Source organism: Canis aureus, chromosome 5 (genome assembly GCF_053574225.1).
Source record: "Canis aureus isolate CA01 chromosome 5, VMU_Caureus_v.1.0, whole genome shotgun sequence".
Lineage (NCBI taxonomy): Eukaryota > Metazoa > Chordata > Mammalia > Carnivora > Canidae > Canis > Canis aureus.
Genome location: NC_135615.1, coordinates 38,868,039 through 38,892,682, shown reverse-complemented (window position 1 = coordinate 38,892,682; position 24,644 = coordinate 38,868,039). Strand labels below are relative to the sequence as shown.

General features: G+C 39.2%; 1 protein-coding gene across 5 annotated transcripts in view; it reads left to right on the top strand.

Moving 5' to 3' along the window:
• The window catches only part of NR3C1 (nuclear receptor subfamily 3 group C member 1), a 117,909-nt gene extending 93,790 nt beyond the window's left edge, over positions 1–24,119 (top strand). For all 5 annotated transcript variants that reach the window (XM_077897689.1, XM_077897688.1, XM_077897691.1 and 2 more), the window contains exons 4-9: positions 1,587–1,703; positions 6,608–6,886; positions 7,826–7,970; positions 10,851–10,981; positions 19,228–19,385; positions 19,940–24,119. In XM_077897689.1, coding sequence (XP_077753815.1) covers positions 1,587–1,703; positions 6,608–6,886; positions 7,826–7,970; positions 10,851–10,981; positions 19,228–19,385; positions 19,940–20,092 — 983 coding nt within the window. In that variant the 3' untranslated portion in view covers positions 20,093–24,119. The remainder of the gene's footprint in view (positions 1–1,586; positions 1,704–6,607; positions 6,887–7,825; positions 7,971–10,850; positions 10,982–19,227; positions 19,386–19,939) is intronic.
• The last annotated feature ends 525 nt before the right edge of the window (positions 24,120–24,644 follow it).

The following is a 24,644-nucleotide window of genomic DNA, read 5'->3' as shown; positions in this document are numbered from 1 at the left end:
CCAATAGCTCAGATTCTGTAGAACAATGATTTGGGGAGATGCTTACGGAGCAGAACTTCTTTATATTTTTAACTGCTCCAACTATGGATGCATCCACTGTTCCTACTTTTGCTTTAAAGAGTTGTTAGAATGCTGGGTTAGTGCTTCCATTTTAGGTCACACAGAAAAGCTACAAAACCTATACGACATAGAAAGGAATTAAAACAGCTGGCACAGACGTTTGGCATTGGAGAGCAGCGCTAGAAGAAAGCTCAACTGTAGGCCATTAGTCAACTCAGTGGCCTACTCCTCACAAAGAATGGAACTTGATAGTTAGCCGTGTACCCAAAACACATGCTTAACAGCACTGTGATTTATCTTGTTCTAAAGAAGTGAACAGAGTATGTTTCCATCCAAGTCTGAGAGTGTCCTGTGCAGAAAGAATCCTTACCCAGAATCAGAATGATTCTGATTCATGAGAATGAGAATCTTCAATCTCATAAATTGATACTGGTGATTTTTCTCTTTCCCCTGAAGGAGATGTCTTTTTGAGAAGAGAGATGTCCTATAGTCCTGTAAATACTATCCCCTCTGGGGTAAGGTTCATAGACTCTGAGTTATCTACCCGGTGTCCATTTAGCTGTACTGATCCTTTGCAGGAGGATCGTTTCAGAGTTTTTGCCAGGCCAACAGATCCTCAGAGTTTTCTTCAACATTCAATAACCAGATTAAAAGAAAATTACCAGAATGTGCATTTTGGGGTGGGTTAGGGTACAGAGACTTTGAGTCTTTTTCCTGTTAAATTTTTTTGCCTGGTGAAAACTGCACTTCTGCCTCTTACACCACATTATTATATCCAAGGTGCCAGAAGATTTTAGACAGCAACAGTTGTAAATATTTGGGGTCAATGGTGAATTCAGACATTCTTACATCCTAGAAGCATGTGGAATAATGAACAAGTAACCGTCGGATCCATGTATGGTAGTGAGTTTACCAGGTGTGTGGTTCCCCTCGCTAGTAGCTGGCAGCCTTCATGTTCAGGAGGAGTAAGTGCGCTGTCACCTGGAATTGAAGACAGGGCACACTGGATTTGCATATGGTGGCATGATGTTGAATCAAAGTCCTTTTCTGGGTGGGACTCTGGGAGCATTTCAAAAGCTTTGTTTTAACCCTCCTTAGCATTAAATGAGAACTCCTAATGAGGGAGTGGAGTGATGATAGGCCTCCTCCATCGCTGTGAAACTCTGCTTGATGGAATGAGGTGGCTGTGGAGGGTGGTATCTGGAAAGGGGCAGGGGGATAATGGGTGGGGAAGTGTTCTGCTTCTCCATCAGGAGGTGTTCAGTTTAGGAAAGTGTCTCTGATGCTACACTTACCGTTTGTGTGCTTTTCTCTACATATACCTACATTTATTTGTTGAACAGAACAAGAAAGAGACTTTTTTGTAAGCTGAGCTCGCAGCTCTGTAAGGGCCATGTCAGCAAGGGCACTATACCTTCCTTCATTGGTGCCTGTGGTCTGAGGCTGTGCAAATGCAGCAAGTCTCCACGTTAAAAATATCCTTAAAAACCTGGGAAATTTTGATAGCACCTTTGTTTTCCATCTAGGACAACACAATTATCTTTGTGCTGGAAGAAATGATTGTATCATTGATAAGATTCGAAGAAAAAACTGTCCAGCATGCCGCTATCGGAAATGTCTTCAAGCTGGGATGAACTTGGAAGGTAATGTAAATGCCTGAAAGGAATGGTCTTGGCATTCATTTAAAAATGCATTCTTTTCCTTTCTAAAATATAAGTAAGCCAAAGTAATAATTTAGTCATTACAATATATATGCTTAACTAACATAATTTTATATGACTGCTTTGTTAACTAGGAATTTTTTATGAGTATTTCCTATTCTGCTTAAGTCTTTTCACCAGCTCGTATAGCACACACAGCCTTCATTAGGGCCAGACTACATACTAAGAAAGTCAACAAGATAATAATGACTTGAAGCAACATTACTCGTAGCTTTTTCTCCTCCCTTTCTGCAGCCTCCAAACTCTTCCATAGAGTTGAAAATGTTTATCTGTCAAAAGTGTTTACCTGTCCATGTTCCTATCATGTACCTTTTCCCTGGCTCTGTAGCTGGAGAGATGCAGATGGATAATCAGTTTGCCTGGGGAAGTAACTCCTCAAGGAGGTACTGGCTGGGTTTGATTTTCTTTCTCAAGTGAAGAAGAAACTTGAAATTAGTTAGAAATTTTAAGTTTTATATCCCTGTTTATGTAACAAGTTGTATAATTAACATTGATCTCATTATTTAAAAACTTTGCTATGAAAAGAGTTTGGAATTCTGCTTTCATTGAAAATACAAGGTCCATGAAGTTAGTGGTGGTGCTGGAGTAACCCCCACGCTTAGTACTTGTGACGCTAGCACTTTGCTTCTCCAGAAGCCACCAAGGAGGCAGGACAGAAGAGACTAGAGCCTCAGGAGCACAAGCAGGGTCACCTAGTTCTGTCCTGGAAAGCTGGCAAAGCTCCCTTGGCAGAAGGAACACTGAATTGGAAGTCTAGAAAAGCTGAGTAGGAGGAGTTAGGTAAAAAAAAAAAAAAAAAGGCAGGGGTATTACCAGATATATACGTCAAAAAAGCTCATTTCGCATGGAGAGACCAATGGAACGACTATAGAAGTAATCCAGAGGACACAGCATGATGTTAGAGGGAGAAGAGTGAGTGTGTGGTTCTTCCAGTAGAAGAGACACTGATGCTGTGCCCTCTAGAACACATTGTATGTGTGTATCTGTTATTAAATAGATTTATGGTTCTGACTGTGAAGAGTCTAATTCCCCAACCCATGTTCATAGTTATCTTCACTCCTTCACAGCACTGCAGTAACAGATGAAATGCACCATGTTAAAGACAGTCATGGGACACCTGGGTGGCTCAGCGGTTGGGCATCTGCCTTTGGCTCAGGGCATGATCCCTGGGTCCCGGGATGGAGTCCCCACATCGGACTCCCTGCATGGAGCCTGCTTCTCCCTCTGCCCCTCTCTCTCTCTGTCTCTCATGAGTAAATAAATAAAATCTTAAAAAAAAAAAAAAAAAAAGTCGTGGCACACCAGTCACTTAACCCAGTATTTTCTAAGTGTGACTAGGTTGCTTCAACTTTACTGCAAAGTGCCAGCATATTTAAGCACTGATTTAAAGAAAGTGCTAGCAGCCCATCTTCTTGTAGGTGTTCCAGAAGCTCAGAGATGAATCACGTGTTCCTATAGTTCATTTTCACGTGCCACAAGGATGGGGTTTTTTTGTTATCTTTATTTCATTCCCAATTTTACTCAGTTTCTTTTTGCTGCTCTCTATTTTCTTTATATATATAAACTCTATGACCACTTTGCTGACCACTATTTTATATATATATATATATATATATATATATATATATATATATATATATATATATAAAATATAAAACTTCTCTCTCCAGTAACAACTGCACTGCCTTCCCTCACTAGAAGACAACCAGGGCAGCTAGAGACATCGGAGTTTCTGTGTTCGCAAAATACCATCACTGCCCTTTCCAATCAGATCTTGAAATTTAAGCATACAGTTTAGATGGAGCTGCAGTTTTCCAAAACACTATTTAAAAAAAAATACATTGTATGCTTTTATAAAATGTCAATATAAGCTATGAGAATAGTGGAGAAACTAGCATTTGTTAAGAGCCACTACATGCTTGTCTCTCTATATAATATATATACTTTCTCTTCTGCTCAGAGAGGCTGAGATCCTTACATTATGAAAAACACTTTGGGACTTAGCCAGATTCAGCTGTGTCCACTTCTGTACTACCCAGTTCTGGTTTGTCCCTTAAGAATGTATTAGAGGGATCCCTGGGTGGCGCAGCGGTTTGGCGCCTGCCTTCGGCCCAGGGCGCGATCCTGAAGACCCAGGATCGAATCCCACGTCGGGCTCCCAGTGCATGGAGCCTGCTTCTCCCTCTGCCTGTGTCTCTGCCTCTCTCTCTCTCTCTCTGTGACTATCATAAATAAATAAAAATTAAAAAAAAAGAATGTATTAGATACTAGGTAGCACATATCATACATGATAACTGAATTTTAATTGTAGAAAAACTGAAAGGCTTTTTAAAAATCGAATAAGTTTATAGAGATTTCCTTGTGAAGTTTTAATGGGAAAGCCCCATTTTTGTTCTTAATTATTTCTGTATAGATAAAAACCTTTATTTGGAGTAGATATGTGTCTGTCCATAGAGTTGACTCTCCCCTTTCAGGACTGCCCCAAAATGAAGTCGCAAAACAACTCAGCTCTTCTCAAAGCCTGATTCTCTCCATAAATGTAGCTTAGGATCAGAAGTGGTCTATTTCCACCATACTGTTGCCCCCATACCAGTGATTCTCCAGAGTCATTTTAAGAGAGCCTTTCTCAGTGCTTCGAAAGCCTGGCATTTGAGTACACATCAGTTTTTTAAGGGTAATCCTCAAAGTTTTACTTCATTTTAAGGTGTATTTTAATCATTCCAAATTATAGCTTTATTTTTGGAGTAAAGAGTCAAATGGAACTTAACAAGGAGGTTTTTGACATTATCAGATTTCATACCTAATACTTTTAAGCTAAGTTTTAAATTAAGACTTTTTTTTTTTTTAAGAAAGGAAGGGAACTATTGCAGACTCAGGAACACTTCTATAGAATTCAGATACTATAATCTCTGTGCTCCAAGGAGTCAGGAACTTTCTATCAAGTAAAAATCTTAAAGTGCTTACAAACAGTGATTGCTTAACTAATTCAGTTAACAACTTCTTAAGTTATATGAAAGCATATTAGTACACATTCTTACATTCTTGCTCTAGTCAGTATTTTGAGCTTTATTCAAAATCATTCACTGTCTCACTTCACACCATAGAAAAAATAGTAAGAAATTACTTATTTACCAAGTATAGAAGATTCTTGTAAATCCACCAGCTCATCACCGTCCTTTCCCCTGTTTTCATATGGAGCGTTAAGTCATGGTTAGCTGAGGTCCTTACTATTCCAGGATATTGATTTGGGTCATGCATGTTCTCGTCTACCTTCTCCATAAAGTACTTGCCATCATGTTGAAATCTGGGTTTCCGTGCAGTACCTCTGGTGTCTCAAGTGTTCCCTTATGTTACGTGCAGTAGCGTTTCCTTTTTTAAAGTTGATCACACCTCTATCTACCTGTACCATCTACATTCAAAATATTCTAATGCTGTAGTCTGCCACCAGTGGAGGTAATGATAGCTTTGTAGCACTTAATATTTGCCACCAACTGTTTTAAGCCTTTTACATATTCTAAATGGTTTCATTCCCAACCACCCTCTGAGTGAGGTACGAATATTATCATCATTTTACAGAAGAGGGCAACTAAGTCCCAGGGAATAACGGGGAGATCCCACCGACTGTGTGACAGAGCCAGGGTTTAAATTCAAACATGCTGGCTTCAGATTTATGCTCATTACTGCTACACCATACTGTGTTTTCAGTAGAGCATGGTACAATATAAATAGCTCTGCCATGATCCTTTTTCTGTGTTTTGAAATGTTACATGACAATTCTTCAACTTCTCACTACCATATTCAACACAGAGTACAATAATGGGACCATTCCATCATTTGAAGGACAAAGAATCTATTAATTATTTTAAAAGGTGATTAGTATTTACTTTCTTAGCAAAATGGGTTGTATCATAAGTGAGGCAGGTGCAGGTCTTCTTTCATATAAATTTTAGTATAAATTCTACTCGCTGTACTTCCTTGGATCTCTCAGAACTTTCTCTTTAATAATACTCTGTTCCTTTTAGCAGCACATAGAGTACGAAAGAAACATTCCCATTTGTTACTAAAACATGTAACTTCAAGAGTGTGAATCCCTATTGTAATCTGATTACACCATTCCAGCCTAAATCAGAGTTAGAAGATAGCTTTACTTTGTATATGAGAAAGGATGCTTTTGGTTTGTGGAGTCATCAATATAAATCCCTTTAGAAAAGGAAATTCCCCACTGCTAATTTATGTCAAGAAATGCAAAGTTTTCCATCTCCTCAAATGTTTTTAGAACCAAGTAATATCCCCTCATATAAATGTAAAAATTGGACTTTTCTGCTGTCGGAGTTAATATTGCTTCTAGCAGGTGATCTGCAATGTCATGTTAATATTTTCCTGAGAAGGGGACTTTGTGTGAGGTTATCACTAGTATAGCTCTCTTCCTTACATACCATAATTAAGATTAACCCTAAACCCCATTTCTAGTCTGCTGTTACAACCTTAGATTCTTTCTCTCAAATGCTAGTAAAAGTATTACCTTATTTAACCAATGAAAATTTCAACTTTGGTGTGAAATGTAAATTAATTTATGCAAGAATCTATGTAAGTGCTTTGTTTAGATTGCTTTAGCATAATATTGAAAGACAATTTTATGTACAGTGTAACTGATGAAGAATTACCTGGCTTCGTATACAAATGGGTTCCTCTTGACTCTGCTTTCTCTTCTTCTGTGTCACTTTATAATTGCTAAGTAGTTTCAGAAATTAAAGTACTTCCTGAATAAACTGCCACCCAGACCTTCCCATTAAATCTCACTTCTGTGTATTTTTTAACACCCACAGCTCGAAAAACAAAGAAAAAGATAAAAGGAATTCAGCAGGCCACTCCAGGAGCATCACAAGAAACTTCTGAAAATCCTGCTAACAAAACAATAGTTCCTGCAACATTACCACAGCTCACCCCTACCCTGGTGTCCCTGCTGGAGGTCATTGAACCCGAGGTGTTATACGCAGGGTATGACAGCTCTGTCCCAGATTCGACTTGGCGGATCATGACCACACTCAACATGTTAGGTGGGCGGCAAGTGATCGCAGCAGTGAAATGGGCCAAGGCAATACCAGGTAATATGCGGAAGACGACACTGCGAAAGCACAAAGCTTCGTATTGTCTTAAACAGAGGCTCTCTCATCCAAGTCTCACGACCTGTCCTGTTTTCTCTTCCTCATTGCTAGGGCCTAGCCAGGGGCGAGGCCAGAAAGCATAGGAGTGGAGGGTTTATAATAAAACTGGTACACTGCTCCCTGTTTTCAGATTGTTGCTCAGAGCAGAGTGATTTCAGGTAGGACGAGGTCCTGTCAGAAGTAGAGTCACGGGACTTAAAATTCCTTTCACACCCAAAGCCAGGGCAAGGATACGGATAATACTTCTCAGAATTCCACTAGATTTCCGTCAGCGTATTGCTTTTAAGACTCAGGAGTACAATTGGTAAAATATCAGGTATAGTGACACTTGGTCAGGATGTACTAAAACAGAATGACTTTAACTCTTAAGTAGATAAAATGATACAAGATGATATAAAAGTCCCCCTATTGGAAAGAACTTGATGTGAAACAGCAGAGGTTACCATTCATGTCAACCCAGACTTTACAGCTGCAGAGATGTGACAACCTCATGTTCTCACTGATAGAGAAGGGACAGAGCAAGATGGAAGTAACCTGACCTCCTGTCATTCCTACTCTGTCAAGAGGGACAGAGGTGTAACTGTCAGAGGACACTTTTAAAACTAAATTCAGTGACTGAGTAAACAGGAAAAAAGTAACAATAACTTTTATTACATTGGATGCCATTAGAAAGCACTTGAGGGCTTTGATCTTAACATGTCAGATGACAAAGGAGAACCATGCCCCCTGGTGCTTCACTTACTCTGTCATGGGTCCATCCCCCAACCCTCCCCAACCAGGCTAAAGTCATCACTGGTCTGTGGCAGTTCCCAGAGAGATGATCTTCTCTTGGACGAGTAGAGTGTTGTTTCCTCATAGCTTTACTTCTTCTTAATTCAGGATTCAGGAACTTACACCTGGATGACCAAATGACCCTACTGCAGTATTCATGGATGTTCCTCATGGCATTTGCCCTGGGGTGGAGATCATATAGACAATCAAGTGGAAGCATGCTGTGTTTTGCTCCTGATCTGATTATTAATGAGTAAGTTATTTATGAGTCATTTTCCCTGTATTCATAGGGTATTTTTAACCAGCTGATGTCTTCCTGATGGATTGCTATTGTGATTATTCAGGACTCAATCAGTTCTATCAGGTTTCTTAAAACTGGGCAGACTTGAAAAAACTTGAAATAAAGTTGTCTATCAATGCTTAATGGCTGGCCAAACGTACATGGAACATTATTATTACTGTCCCAGGACACACTGAAGGGTACTTTTTTTTTTTTTTTTTTTTTAAGATTTATTTATCCATTTTAGAGAGTTAAGAGAGTAAGAGGGGAAGCATCTCAAGCAGACTCCCCGCCTAGTGCGGAACCCATGTTGGGGCTTGGTCCCATGACCTGAGATCATGACCTGAGCCCAAATCAAGAGTTGAAGCTTAACCTACTGAGCCACCAGACACCTCGAAGGGTACTTTAGTTTTTTTGTTTGTTTAAAGATTTTATTTATTCATTCATGAGAGACAGAGAGAGAGAGGGAGAAGCAGGCTCCATGTAGGGAGCCTGACACAGGACTCAGTCCCGGGTCTCCAGGATCACATCCCTGGCCAAAAGCAGCACTAAACTGCTGAGCCACCTGGGCTGCCCTCAAAGGGTACTTTGTAATACAGTGAGCATCTCTGGGGTCAATTGATCTCACTTTCAATAGAGACAACTATAGATGAGGACATCTTGGCCTACCCTAGGAGGGACAGGCCCAGAGACAGAAGGACCCTCATAGCATGACAAGGCCCACTCAGTGTTTATGACTTGCAAAGTTTTTTTTTTTTTTTAAGGAGAGAGAACCAATCCAATTTTCAGATTTTGTAGAGGAGCTATTCTTGTGTCTTCTAGACCTTTGCTTTCATCTGTGAAATATTTGAGGCATCCCTTCCCCTGACTTCATTGCACTTGTTTCCTGAGTAGTTTTCTGCCTCCAGTGTGTCCTTCATCATGTTGACAATTTTTTCCTTCCAAATACAGTCTGATCCCATCACGTACCTCCCCAACATACAGATGTCCTCATTCTCTCCGCCCTGCTTATTCAGTGCATCCTCAGCATGGCTTCTGGCTTCCAGAACCTGGCCTCTTTTTCTTTCTCACTGTTATCTTTTATAGATGGAGCATTCTCACTCTGATGATCTGTTATTCCTCAAGTATTTTGACTCATGATGTTTTTAGCACCTTGTAGGACCTCTCTGTTGTATATCCCTAGCTCTTATCACTTTTCTACCCTATATTGCAATTTTTGGTGCCTACAACTTATCTCCTTTATGAGAGTGAAAACAAGGAGTTCTCACTCTCACACAGACATACCCAAGATCAGAATAAGAAACGATTTCTTTATGAGCTCTGGGGTTAAATCCATTAGAATAGTCCCACTGCACCCTATATGAGTCAATCCATCATCAGTAGTTTGTTATTAAAATTAAGAGTGACAACTTTAGTTATGTCCAGAATGGCACAGAGTATGGAAACATACATCAGCTGACAAACAGGATGTTTGGAGGAAAGAGAAAGGTAGAGTTGGGAGCGAGGAGGACAGCCCACAGAGACACTCATATCTGTTGGGTGTGCCAGGCCCAAAGTAATGGGTAGAAGTTCCAGAAAAACATCTATTTGAGCAGTGTTAAAGGGAAGGGCCTGCCTTACCATGTGATAAGCTCGCATTATTTTAAGTGTTTTATAGTAGAAACTGGATGATACTAGCTCCAGATATTTTTAAAGACATTCTTAGGCATTGTGAAAGAAACTGCAAGGACTAGGGTAATTCTAGATTTAGAACACAACTTTATACTGCTCCTAGGTTATTCCAAGGCCACTTATCTGGCAGGATAAATAGGAACTACCTAAAGTAGACGTTTCTCCTTTCTGCTGTCAGGCTAGCTAGCTGCATAAAAAACTAGTCCAAAGGCCATGGCTAAGCCCAATCCTGAGTTAAGGTTGGTATCCTTTCTCTATTGGTGATATTTATTTTCTGGCACAGTATTCTCTTGGTGATACAGGAGTCCTTACCAAGTGCTAGCCACTATTTTAGGAGCTTGAGCTGTAATCGTGAGCATGAAAGATGAGGCCCCTTCTAACATTCCACTGGGGAAATTAAATAAATAACCGAAATTCTTGTGGAGAGCCATGATACAAGAGTGTGACTGGGGGGTCGGGGGGCGGGGAGAAGGGGAAGAAGGAGTATATGCTATTTAGATTTGGGGACCACAGAAGACCTATCTAGGGAGCTGAACACCAAACAGTACAGAAGAACAAGCCATGCGAAAGGTGGGGGCCCTGCAAGCAGAAGAAACTAGGGCAAAGGCTGGAATTCCCATACCAGCTCAGAGAAGGGGACAGGGGCCACGTCAAGCAGAAGCTTGGAGGTCAGGGAATAGAGTTCAGTTGTATTCTAGGAGCAAGAAGAAGCCATTGGAGGCTTTCAAACAGCATAACATGCTGGAGAATGGATCAGAGGGCACACCACATACTCCTCACATTCCTAGTCAGCCTGGTACAGAGTAGCAGAGAACAAGCCAGACAAGCTTCCTGGCCCGGATGGCTTCCGGTCTACCCCATCACTACCAGATTCAAATGCTGCCAGGAAACCTTGGTTTAAATGCTTCCAACCAATCCCTGCAGAAAGTAAGTGAATAAAACGATCTACAGCATGCACAACAGAACACTTCTGCAGTGTACACTCAGTTTATTCAGTAGTCTCTGTAGATGCTGTGAACCCAGGAACAAGTTTAGTCTTCCATAGTTCTCACCTATAGGGGATTAGCATTAATAGCAATATAGTTCCATTTTCCTTTGTAAGTTCAGAGTTCTATAAAATAAAACCAAGGAGTATACTTTTGGGGGGAAACTAACTCAAATGCCGGTGTTTGTCTTTTACAGGCAGAGAATGACCCTCCCCTGCATGTATGACCAATGTAAACACATGCTGTTTGTTTCCTCCGAGTTACAGAGGCTTCAGGTCTCTTATGAAGAGTATCTCTGTATGAAAACCTTACTGCTTCTCTCTTCAGGTTGGTAGAGCAACACTCTTTGCTTCTAAAATTCACTTCTAAGTACATCAAGAGCATGAAATGTAAACGTGCAGAAACAAAGGTTTTTTTTTTTTTTTTATACGTGGCCCCAAGTCTACCATTATTATTTCCTTCTAGTCAGATATTTAGATTTTTCGTGAATGTCAAGTGTTATAAAGGCACAGCTAGTGGTACCAAGATTAGTAAGACAGGTGCCATAGAAAAAGAGAGGAACATGAGCTCTGCAGGAGCCTCTGACGATCTGGAGTGAAAACATGCTTCTTCCTCCCTGGGACCTTTGGTAATAGCACCAGGGGAAAACTGGAGAAATAGGGCCAACCAGAATGGCCTCTGTTTCTCTACTACATTGTAACTTGGTCAAAAATTAGTTCCCCAAGTATTATTACCATGTCCAGAAATGATGTGAGAAAAATAGGTCGTACGGAAGATCTACGTGATTACTACTAGAGACCTGGCTGATGCAGCATTGCTGCTGCCATGGTGGATAGAGGTGTTTACCTAAAAAACAGCAACAATCTTAAAAGTTTAGATAAAGCTATGGGTATATCAACTCCAGGGAGGTACGTTGTGGCTAGCAAAGGCATTCCTTACTAAACCTAGAAAGCTTTTTGAAAAATACAAAGTCTCTTGGCAGTAAAAAGGAGGCACCTTCAACAACCAGTACAAGAAGGTCTGTGAACAGTTGTTATACACATATAGGCTATTCCAATAAAAATGATGTATCAGGTTAATGTTCATAAAATACTAAGCTGATGACTGAATATTTCTTTCATATGCAAATCAATAAATTTGCAGTGTTTTAAAGTCTTCTTTCCCTGAATAACTCTGGTTTCAGAACTGCTAGATAACTTTAAGCAACTGGATCTATTTCAGCTTTCCTAAGGCACACGTATCATTAAGCTTTCATATTACCTTTGTTCTACAGAAACCCTAAAGGAAAAGATCACTGCTAGAGACTTTAAGGTTACCTAAGGCAGCACACTTGGTAAAGAAGCGAGCTCAATGTGATTTAACAGTTAAAATTCTGATAATGCCCAGATACAGATCAGTGCAAAATACTAACCTATCTTACTTGTCAAAAATGGTAATTTAAGTTGTATACATACCAGACTCACTAGCTATATGTACTTTTTTCATTGCATAGGATATAAAAAAGTAAACGGAACTACTATGTATCACTGGGTCCTTTACAAAAAAAAAAAAAGGATAGAATTAACAAGAAGTAAATATATACCATAAGATATAATCAGACTTCTACTCTGATGGAATATTAGAATAGATACCCTAACCTCCCACTAAAAATGCTAGAGGAAGCAGGCAAAAAAACCAAAGAGGTTAGCTATACTAAGAGGGTATATTTAATAAGTTCAAAGACAGGAAACATACATGAAATTTTTAGTCAGAATGCAGTTTTTTTAAATGCATATATAGGTACATGTGTGTACCATGTACATAAATGAACAGAATAAGAGATACGAGTGAGGGAAGAGGGCTGAAACCGTGCTTTAAAAAAGTGATCCCATTTGTGACCACCATCACAAATGATTATCCTAACCCATTAGTTAGGATAACTATTAGTAACTACATTCATACATACTAACTGCTATTAGTAACTACATTCACAGTATACTAGTTGAAAAAAAAGGCTTTGGTCTAACGTGATCATCAGAGATCCACAATGAAAGGTGGACAAGAATAGGGAAAGGAATTATACAAAGAGTGGCTGAGAATTTTCTGGAATTGTGTAAAGACACCAACCCCCCTCCCTTACTAGGCAGGCTCAGTGAGTTCCATATAACAACACAAGTAAAATCCAAATGACTGAAAAAAAAATCTTCAAAGGAGAAGCAATTTAATAACCACAATAGCAAAGAAGAAAATGGAATGCTATATAACGCTAAGGAAAAATATACTGGAAAATAAAGGTGGACTTCCAGTTTTAGCTCTGACAAACTGCTTGGACAGTGCCATTCCCATTCTCCACAAGCAGCAGCTCAAATGAAAATCTGTAACTTTCCTCGGATCTATCAGAGAATTGAGGTCACGAGGCAAATGACCACATCAGAATCTGGAGAAATAGGCAAACACAGAGACACACAGCCATGATCAGTTTATTAGGGACAGAAGAATCTGGAGCCAGGAACTACTAGAAATGCTTACCGTAATTTTGATTAACTGCTGAACAGGGAGGAAGAGCTTGAAAATTCAAAACTAAGAGGGTTGTCTCCTCACACTTTCTTGGGGTTTACTCCAAGGCATAAGCCACAACAGGTTCTCACCAGGAAGATCAGAGAAAAAGCCCCTGTTTTTTGCTCTCTGAGGGAAGCTGCTGTGAGAGCTTCATCTGACCTGAGGGCAAGGGCAAAAAGATCATTGTGGCCACCTCTCCCCTCCTCTCTCATGTAAGGGAAGCAGGAGTGTGAGGTGGGGGAGGAGGTTCAGAAACACTTCTGAAGGTCATGACAAAACAGGTTTTATCATAAAAGGTAAGACACCCCACATCCCCAGCACCTTACCACTGTATCAGTAGGGCTCCAGGATAGGAACTGGATTATACCTGCCAGAACTACAGAGCATGGCCTTTTGAGAAGTTCTCAGGGAAACCCAAAAACAACAGGGGAAAAACAAAACAGGGAAACAGGTTTCAGTTATGAAACACAGCCCAGCTCTAGCCAGTTTAAGACCTTATACCAAAAGCATCATTATCTCAGCTCTGCTCTATCACTATGCAGCTTTCAGGGAGAAAAAAAAAAAAAAAAGTAACGTATGCAGTAAGACTCTGAAGAGACAGTCAAGCATCGGACCCAGCTCATCTATGACACAGATGTTTATCAGATAGGGAAGTGAACACAACCATGATGACTATGTTAAGGGCCCTAATGGAAAAAGTAAACAACATGCAAGAACACATGAGTAATGTAAGCAGAGAGGTGGAAACTCTTAAGAATCAAAAGGAAATGCTAGAGACTAAAAATACTGTAATGAAAATGGAGGATGGCCATCAGTAGACCAGACCTGGTGGAAACCCAAACTCAAGTGCAAAGAGAAGGATAAAAACAACATGGAACCGAGCATTCAAGAATGGTGAGGGCTATTATACAATGTGTCCCGTGCAAGTAACGGGGACAGAAGTGGAAAAAAAAAAAAAAGGAATGGAAGAAATATATGAAGTAATAATGGCTGAGGGTTTTCCAAAATTAATGACGGATGCCAAAACATAGACCTAAACAGCTCAAAAAACTCCAAGAAAGATAAAAATATCTACATCTAGGCATATTTTACTCAAACTGCAGAAAACCAAAGACAAGCAATCCTCAAAGAAACCAGATGGAAAAAGAATCAGCTTTCTCATAGAGGAACAAAGATAAAAATGACATCAGAATGTTCTCCACATGTAGGAAGGGAGTCAGGTGAAGCATTTAACGTTAAAAAAATATATATATCAATCTACAATTGGGTATTCAGTGAAATTGTCCTTCAAAAGTGAGGGTAAAATAAACAGTCTCAAACAAAAACAGAATTAGTCACTAGAAGACCTGTCTTGCATGAAATGTTTAAGGAAGTTCAGAGGAAATGAAAATGATGCAGTTCAGAAATGTGGATCTACATAAAGGAGAACATGAGAGGAGGAAGCAATGAAAATGAAAATTGACTTTTCTTCTTACTTGATCTACCACACAACTGTGGAAGGTGATTACAGCACCAGTACATCATAACAACAGGAGAGCGGACCCGGGCATACTGTTAGCGGGTACCTGCACTATATGGATCAAGTAGAATGGTCATATTTAAAGGAGCTGTAGATCCAGTGTCTATGTATATGTGGAACTCCAGGGCAAGCACTGAAACCACTTTAAATACACGTAATAATTGATATCCTGAGAACAGAGAATATAGAATCATATGAAATGCTCATCAAAAACTGGAGAAGTAGAAAAGAGGGAAGGATTACAAAAGGAAGCATCAGTGCAAAGAGTGCAAAACGGTTACAAACATAGTACCTATTAACCCAAATATATCGAATGGTCACCTGACATGTGTATAGTCAAAAAGTCTTTATTTTTATTTTTATTTTTTATTTTTTTTTAATGAAGGTGAAAGGAAAAGTTTGCCACCACCGATCCTCAATATAATACAAGACTAAAGGGTCTACTTAGGCTAAGGGTAAGGAATCCCATGTCTAAGAAGTAAAGAGGAACAGAGAGAATGGTAATATGTAAATATGTTTAAGCTGACATCTATTATATAAAGTAACAGCAGTAGCGTTTTGGAAGATCTAAAACCAGAACGCTAGAAGGATAGTTCAATAAGGAAGGTTCAAATTTCAATGACAATGGCTAAAGATAGGAAAGGTACGCAGAGTACCAAAGCACCGAGGTGGGGGGGTGGAGCCCTTACGGAAAACACTGTAAGGAAAAGCAACCCAAACACATGAAATGAAGGGAAGGGGGTAAACAAGCACACAGGAAGGGAAAAAAACAAATGGTGAACAAATAAATTTATCTGCAATTTCATTAAATAGAGAGGAGATAAAAGTGTCAACGTCAAAAGATACACAAAGAAATCCAAGACTGGATAAAAAAATAAAAAATAAAAAAAAATAAATAAATAAAAAATAAATAAATAAATAAATAAATAAAAATAAAAAATAAAAAATAAAAAAGAAGCTCCTTCCATGATACTGAATGATTGACATTAAAGGCCCTCCAGTAACCCAGTGGCGGTGGACTTGTGCTGTAGAGCAGCATGTGGTAAATGTTCTCAGTGTTGCAAGCAAGACTGTCACAGCTGCTCAACTCTGCTCCTTGCAGCATAAACACAGTCATCACCCAAAGAAAGAACAGGCATGGTTATGTTCCAATAAAACTTTATTTACAAACACAGGCTGCTGGTGTGACCAGGCCACCAGTCGTGTTTTGCTGAGTGTTCTTTGAAACCAGAAGAAAGCTGTGGCAGCTTTCTTCATTTATGATCAGCACAGATGTTAAAGAGCTGGGGTTTTTTTTTTCTCACTTTATTTAAAGTTACTCCTTACATAAAGCATTCTACTTACCAGAAAAGTAATTCTAAGTATGTCGCTTAAACGCATAGAGCAAAAATTAATGAAGCTCCAAAGATAATTAGGGGTAATTTGGGATAGATGGAATTCTTTTAAATATAAGCACTGATAGGACTTTGCCAATCATTATTTTTAGAGTTCAGGTAATAAGCAGGAAAAAAATACAGCTCAACAATCGATGAAAGTATTAAATTTTAGTATTTAAGAAATTAGCAATAATTAGGTTATCTGTAACATATTAATGTACTTTTAACATGGTAAGCTCTTAGCACTTCTGATGAAGTAGACTTCATTTTCACAGTTAATACTGACATCTTAGAAGTGCCAAGTGTTGCTTTATAGAATCTGAACGTTTTCATGTGTGTTCCTTGGTCTAACCCTATTCAAAATCCAGGGAGAGTGGTACACCACATTAACAAAATGAAAGGTAAAAGTCATACAATCATCTCAACAACAGGTGCAGAAAAAGCATCTAACAAAATTCAGTGTCTGTTCATGATGAAAACATTCAACAAAATGAGTACAGAGGGACATACCTCAGCATAATAGCCATATATGACAACCCACAGCTAACATCATACTCCATGGTGAAAAGCTGAAAGCTTTCTGTCTACAATCAGGAATAAAACAAGGCTATCCACTGTCATCACTTTTATTCACCACAGTATTAAGGTTCTAGCCAGAGCAATTAGACAAGAAATATAAAAGGCATTCAAATCTAAAAGTACTAAATAAAACTCTCTCGGCAGATGCCATGATATTATATATAGAAAAATTTAAAGACTCCACAAAGAGACTGTTAAAAACAAGTAAGTTCATAAGGATGCAGGATACAATATCGATATGCAAAAATCTGCGGCAGTTCGAGACACTAATAATAAGAACTATCAGAGAAACTAAAAAATATAACTCCATTTACATTTGCCTCAAAAATAATATCTAGGAATAAAATGTTTTTAAGGAGGTGAAAGACCCATGCACTGAAAACAGTAAGACACTAATGAGAGAAATTGAAGATGACAGAAATAAACGCAAAGATGTTCCATACTCATGGATTAGAAGAATATTCTTAAAATGTTGACATTTCCAAAAGCAACCCACAAATTAAGTGCAATCCCTGTTACAATTCCAGTGGCATTTTTCACAAAAGAAATCCTAAATTCTGTATAGAACTCTAAAAGACCCAGAATAGCCTAAGATACCGCAACATTACAGTACCACGTCTAACTATAAAGTTTTCTCACCGCAAAGAAAATGATCAGCAAAATGAAAAAGCAGCCTACAGCATGGGAGAAAATCCTTGCAAATCCTAATTGGCCAAAGGGCACATGAAAAGATGCTCATCATTACTAGTCATTAACAAGGAAATGCAAATCAAAACCACATGAGATCCCACCTGACCTCTATTAGAATGTCTGTTACCAAAAGACAAGGAATAAGTGCTGGCGAAGGTGTGGAGAAGAGAGAAGCTGTACTCACTGCAGGTGGGAATACAAATTGATGCAGCCACTGTGGAAACAATATGGGTGTTCCTCAACAAAGTGAAACAGGACTACTGCACGACCCTGCAGTTCCACTTCTGGGTATGTGTCCACAGAAAATGAAAATACTCGAAAAATATATGTAGCCTCATACTCATGGCATAATTACTGATAGTAGCTAAGATACGGAAGCAGCTGAAGAGTCCACCTATGCAAGAGTCCACCTATGGTTTGTTTAGTAAATATATCCAATAGACCATTATTCCACCATAGAAAGGAGTGGAATCTTGCCACTTGCAGCAGTTTGGATGGACCTTGAAGGCACTGCGCTAAGTGAAATAAGCCAGTCAGAGAAAACTGAGCACAAACGAATATATATAGGGACGCCTGGGTGGCTCAGTGGTTGAGCATCAGCCTTTGGCCTAGATTGTGATCCCGGGGTCCTGGGATCGAGTCTCACATCTGGCTCCCTGTGAGGAACCTGCTTCTCCCTCTGCCTCTCTCTCGGTGTCTCTCATGAATAAATAAAATCTTAAAAAAAAAAAAAAAAAGTATATAATCTCACTTATACGTGGACTCTAAAAATAAATAGGGACATGGGCTCTTGTATGCAGAGAACAGACTGGCAGTCTCCAGAGGAGGGTGTTTTGGAGGGTGGGAGAAATGAGGGAAGGAGAGGGTTAAAAAGTGCAAACTTCCCGGTATAAAATAAGTCACATGGATGTCATGTGCAGCTTGGTGACTATAGTTATTAATAATATATATTATATATATGAAAGTTGCTCAGTAAATATTAAATGTCATCATGAGAAAAAAATGTATACTATCTGATGATGGATGTTAACTATAGATGTATTGTGATCGTTTTGCAATATATACAAATATTTGGTCATTCTGTTGTACAACCTGAAACTAATGTCAATTTTATCTAAATTTTTAGAACTTAAAACTCCATGAGAAAGATTAGGACATGCAGCTAAGGCAGGTTATACTCAAATCCACTGGACAAGTAAGAATTAAATCTTCCTGCTCCTAAAACCACTGCTTTTCCTTACCTTAATTCCAGCATTTTCTAAGATGTCATCAACAATGAACTTAAGTTTGGGGAAACATCATGTTCCCTTCCCTAATTCTGGCTCTGATAAATCCTGAAAACCAATAGTCTACCTAACTTTGTATTAACCTTTAATTTTGCTTACATTTTGACCAAATCCTTTTTTCCCTAACCATTAACACAGAACCAAAGTTCTGAGGAGTACACTTGGAGAAATTTGGCCATGTACAAAAATCAGTCAGTCTTTGCAGGATTCATGAACATGATTAACCTTCTGTTCACAGTCCTTCTTACTGGTATCAGTTTTTGAAGAGTAATAAATGATTCATTTTTATACCGATTTTACAATCTGGAATCCATAAGTTTTTTTCTAAGTGCGTAAGGGAAGGCTGATACATGCTCCCCAGCAAGGCAAGACTCCAGGTTAAATCCTCTGATTTTCTATTATCCCCTCATCTCTCTTGCCTGTACTTTCAGGATCCTGTGAGATGCTTGTATTTTCATGGAATGTATCTAGAGTGTATATACAATACATGTCATGAAGCATGCTATTGTTAATAAATGCCCTACAGGCACATAGGCAGAGTTACCTTAAGAAAATTCTTTCCTTGACCACATCTTAACCTTTTAGTTCCTAAGGAAGGTTTGAAGAGCCAAGAACTGTTTGATGAAATTAGAATGACCTACATCAAAGAGCTAGGAAAAGCCATTGTCAAGAGGGAAGGGAACTCCAGCCAGAACTGGCAACGCTTTTATCAACTGACAAAACTCTTGGACTCCATGCATGATGTAAGTGTCACACATGAATCCAGGTGTCCGCAGTGTTGTTTGGGACGTTTGATTTGTGTATATGATGATATACCAATAGTTTTGGCTTGGTTTGGTTTTCTTCCTTTTGATCGATTTTGGTGGTGGTTGAGGCTCAGGTTGTCAGCCTCGGTTTGGTACACATTTCTCCTAAGGCCAGTTATGAAATATCTAGTTACATGCTTAGAACATCATGGTGCCAGGACAAAATTTAATAGCACTATTAAAAACAAAAATGCCAAATTCCCTATTTTTATGTGACTAATTAAATTAGCATATGGCCTTCACATATTGTCGTACTATGTACTACAGTTCATCATGATACACTTAAGGCCGTATAATTCTCTACAATTCTATGGAATCCAAAATGTGCCTGGTACCTGAATGCCCACTTTAACTTCTTTTTTAGCTGGTGGATTCCAGCCAAGATTGGTATATTCTAGGTCAGATATATTTTTAAAAATTAAAGGCCAAAAAGCATGAGATGTTTCTAATAGTAAGTTTTCAACAATCGTTTGTATTATTTTCTCTTGCAGGTGGTTGAAAATCTCCTTAACTTTTGCTTCCAAACATTTTTGGATAAGACCATGAGTATTGAATTCCCAGAGATGTTAGCTGAAATCATCACCAATCAGATACCAAAATATTCAAGTGGAAATATCAAAAAACTTCTGTTTCATCAAAAGTGACTGCCTTAATAAGAAAGGTTGCCTTAAAGAAAGTTGAATTTATAGCTTTTATTGTACAAACTATCAATCTGTCCTGTAGCGGTTTTGCTGTTTTATTTTTTCCTTTCTGTTTTTGTCTGGTCTTTGTTTTTGTTTTGTTTTAAATACGCACTACATGTGGTTTATAGAGGGCCAAGACTTGGCAACAGAAGCAGGTGAGCCATCACTTCTCTGTGGTGGGCAGAGTAGAGAGTGCTAGTTGGTGGAGCCCAGAAATTAGCAGCAGTCATGGGGGTGATCTCCACTGCCAGGGAAGGATGGCACCTAAGCCACCAGTGCCCAAACTCTGCGTGTAAACTTTCCGCTCATACTTTTCACAGTTGGCTGGACAAAATTTTCTAGACTTTATGTGGGTGTATTTTCCCCTGTATAGTTAGGATAGCATTTTTTGATTTTTTGCATGGAAACCCGAAAAAAAGTTTACAAGTGTATATCAGAAAAGGGAAGTTGTGCCTTTTATAGCTCTTACTGTCCGGTTTTAACAATTTCCTTTATATTCGGTGAACTACGCTTGCTCATTTTTTCTTACATAATTTTTGTATTCAAGTCATTGTACAGCTGTTTGAGATGGGCAGCTAGTTCATAGCTTTCCTAAATAAACTCTAAACATTAATCTTCTGTGTGAAAATGGGTTGGTGCTTCTAACCTGATGGCATTTAGCTATCAGAAGACCACAAAAATTGACTCCTATCTCCAGTATTCTCATCAAAAAAGCTCATATTTTGTATATATCTGCTTCAGTGGAGAATTCTCTAGGTTGTGCAAATTAACCGTCCTAACTGGTATAGAGCACCTAGTCCAGTGACCTGCTGGGTAAACTGTGGATGATGGTTGCAAACAACTAATTTAAAAACAAACATACAAAACACAAAAAAACTACCAAGAGGCCCTGTTTGTACTTAATGCCCTATTGTTGCTATGACTGGATGGCAAGAAAGTTGGTCAACCGTCTTTCAGGACCTTTTGTTGTAGTTTGTATAACTTCTTGAAAGTCAGGATTCCAGATAACCAGCTGAGACACAGCTGAGAGATTTGAATCAGACCAAGTATCTCCTCTCACTCAACTTCACCCCCCAAATCAATCTTCAATATGGCAAATGTAGCCAGACACCCATTTTCACATTCCCATCTGTCACCAATTGGTCTACCTTTCCTGGCGATGCAGGAAAGCTCAGCTACTGATTTTTGTGATTTAGAACTGTCAGACTTCCATGTTTGTAAGACTACACATGCCTCACATCCCTCCGTGTGCCATAGTTTAACAAAAGTCTTGTGAATTTTTCCTCCTCACTATTGAGAATGATCATTTTAAACAAAATAGAAGCTGTAGTAGCCCTTTCTGTGTGCACCTTACCAACTTTCTGTAAACTCGAAACTTGTATTTACTAAGCCACAAGAAATCTGATTTCTATTCAAGGTGGCCAAATTATTTGTGTAATAGAAAACTGAAAATCTAATATTAAAAATATGAAACTTCTAATATATTTTTATATTTAGTTATAGTTTTCAGATATATATCATATTGGTATTCACTAATCTAGGAAGGGAAGGGCTACTGCAGCTTTACATGCAATTTATTAAAATGATTGTAAAATAGCTTGTATAGTGTAAAATAAGAATGATTTTTAGACGAGATTGTTTTATCACGACATGTTATATATTTTTTGTAGGGGTCAAAGAAATGTCGATGGATAACCCATATGATTTATAGTGTGTGTAAGCATTCATACAGGCAGTGGTCTCAGAAATGCAACAGGTTTGCTCCAGGGGAAGAGGGAGACAGAGATTGGCCCCGTGTGCGATGAAGGCCGCGAGGCTCCGTCCCATTCAGATCACAGAGTGAGTCATCCCCTGTCACCCACAGTGACCGCCCCCCTCATTCCAGTGAGTCTGTCCCCTCAGGTCCGCTGGCCGCTGGCCGGGTCTCCCCCAGCGCTCGCATGTGCAAACGAACCGGGGGAGGGCAGAGAGGTGGCGCTCATAAGCACGCGCCTGCAAGCACACCTGCCGTCAGGGTCACTTTCACACGGAGCCCCCCCTGGCGGTGTGGCCCAACGCAGAGCCTGGAGGCGTTAGGCAGTAAGATGCACAGAGGTACCTGCAGCATGTAAATAGCGCAGAGTCCCACAGGTTGCCAGATAACACACTAACTCCTTTCTATCCTGCGAGAGTTCATTTCCAAACAAAACGAGTACATGTTTGTTTTCCTTAAGTGCTTTTTTTGAATGTTGTTTGTTATTTTTCAGTATCTGGAGAAATTAATAAAAAGTGTAATTTGCTTTTCGAATGCTCTCTAAAAAGGTAATGCGCCTTTTTTAATGGTTTAAATTGATCTCAAAAGTATTTTAGGATGGTTTGTAACCCAGCTGGATGTGAAACTTTTGGTGCCTCAGAAATACCGCTTGAATATTATCAATGACAGGGTTAAGTTTCAAAAAGAGCTTCTGGAAGGTAAATTATTGTTCATTTATGGAAAGTTACATGGTTAGAACCAGAAAGCACATCACATGTTAATCTTGTTTTAGTCCCAACCTCGGTTCTCAAGAAAAAGAGCTCAGTGGGAAAAAAAAAAAAAAAAAAAAAAAAAGATACGTGCCATTTGTCAAAAGAAAATCAGCTGACATTCGTGAAACTAGGAAACTGTCCCCTAAATGGAAAAGAACCCATGCCCTTGTAAAATAAGCAGGAAGAAAGTTATCTTAATTACATTTGAGTAGAATTACAATTTCAGTGAGAAAAGATCCGGTGCTTTTTTCTACCTGTGTGGTGTCTTGCCATCCCAAACTAAGTTTGTAGCCACTTCAGGGAGAGTTGGCAACATGCCTCAGTAACTTACAGCAAATCCTGAAAAGTATTTTGAATTAGTGGTGGAGAAATGTGACCTTCTCAGTGTTTTTAGGCCTTGCTGGGGATACTATAGAAGTGCTTGTCCAAACCTATAGCAGGGGAACCTGAAGGATCATCTACCTTCTCCTAGAGAGAGAGAAAAGACACCCCAAAAGGAAAGCCAACACACCTCACGTCTGAAGAGCTTGAAAGTTAGCGTAAGGGGAGCTCTGGATGTGCGTACAGAGGGAAGCCAATGTCACTTCAGGACTGGGGGGCGGGAGGGGAAGGGCACTTCTAGTTTCACTTACCTAGAGCACCTCTTATCCATCAGTCTTAGTTTTATGTTAAATACCCTAAAACTACATCACTGTGGAATGAACAATAGGATTATATGCTGATCTGTCCAAATTCAAGAACCCTGGCAGCCCTCAGTGAGATTTCCGTGTTGGCCCGTCACCCTCAAGACTGCAGCTGTAAATGAATGTGTTTTAATGTGCCTGGTTTGAGAGTTGGATGGGAGAACAGGAGTGTGAGGAGAGGACACTTGAACCACTTTGAATGGAAGTTGTCTCGTTTCCCAGACTGCTCAGTCAGCCTGGTCCACCAGGGATTAGTGACCAGGTTTTCAGGAAAGGATTAGCTTCTCTCTAGAAAATGCCTGAAAGAAGGATTTTATTTTGTGACGAAAGGCTGTATGAAAATACCCTCCTCAAATAACTTGCTTAACTACATATAGATTCAAGTGTGTCAATATTCTATTTTGTATATTAAACAAATGCTATATAATGGGGACAAATCTATATTATACTGTGTATGGCATTATTAAGAAGCTTTTTCATTATTTTTTATCACAGTAATTTTAAAAATGTGTAAAAATTAAAACCAGTGACTCCTGTTTAAAAATAAAAGTTGTAGTTTTTTATTCATGCTGAATAATAATCTGTAGTAAAAAAAAAAAAAATGTCTTTTTACCTACACAGTGAAATGTCAGACTGTAAAATCTTGTGTGGAAATGTTTAACTTTTATTTTTCATTTAAATTTGCTGTTCTGGTATTACCAAACCACACATTTGTATTGAATTGGCAGTAAATGTTAGTTAGCCATTTACAGCAATGCCAAATATGGAGAAACATCATAATAAAAAAATCTGCTTTTTCATTATGTGACTCCAACATGCCTTTGTCAAACTCACACAGTTCAAATTTTCCTACTTTTTTTCTCCTCCTTCTACTGAAGGCAGAATCATCACTTCAGGAGACCTTAAGACCCTGAAGTGGACACGGACACATCAGTGTGGCCGCAGTGGCAGGTTCATAGGGCAGAAATCCAAAGTGGGCTTCACCCCAGTGCCAAAGACACAGACTGTCCCATCCATGCCTCCGAGGGGCCTATGCCAGGCACTACGCAGGGGACAAAGGGAAGAAGAACCCACTCCCGAGCAGTTGCCCACTCTATCCATCTTTTTATCATGAAAAGTGACGTTTTTTGTAAACAGATGTTAGATGTTAACTAGCCAAAATTGTTGCATTCTTTTAAAATCAATCCATTCTCTCAGAAAAGAACATACCTAGTGCATCTGGCAGCACTGTGCTCGGCACAGACAATAGAGATAGGAGGGGCGCACACGGCAAAGCAGTCCTATACGATCTCTTTGGTATTTCCCCAAAATATCTTGTGTTCAAG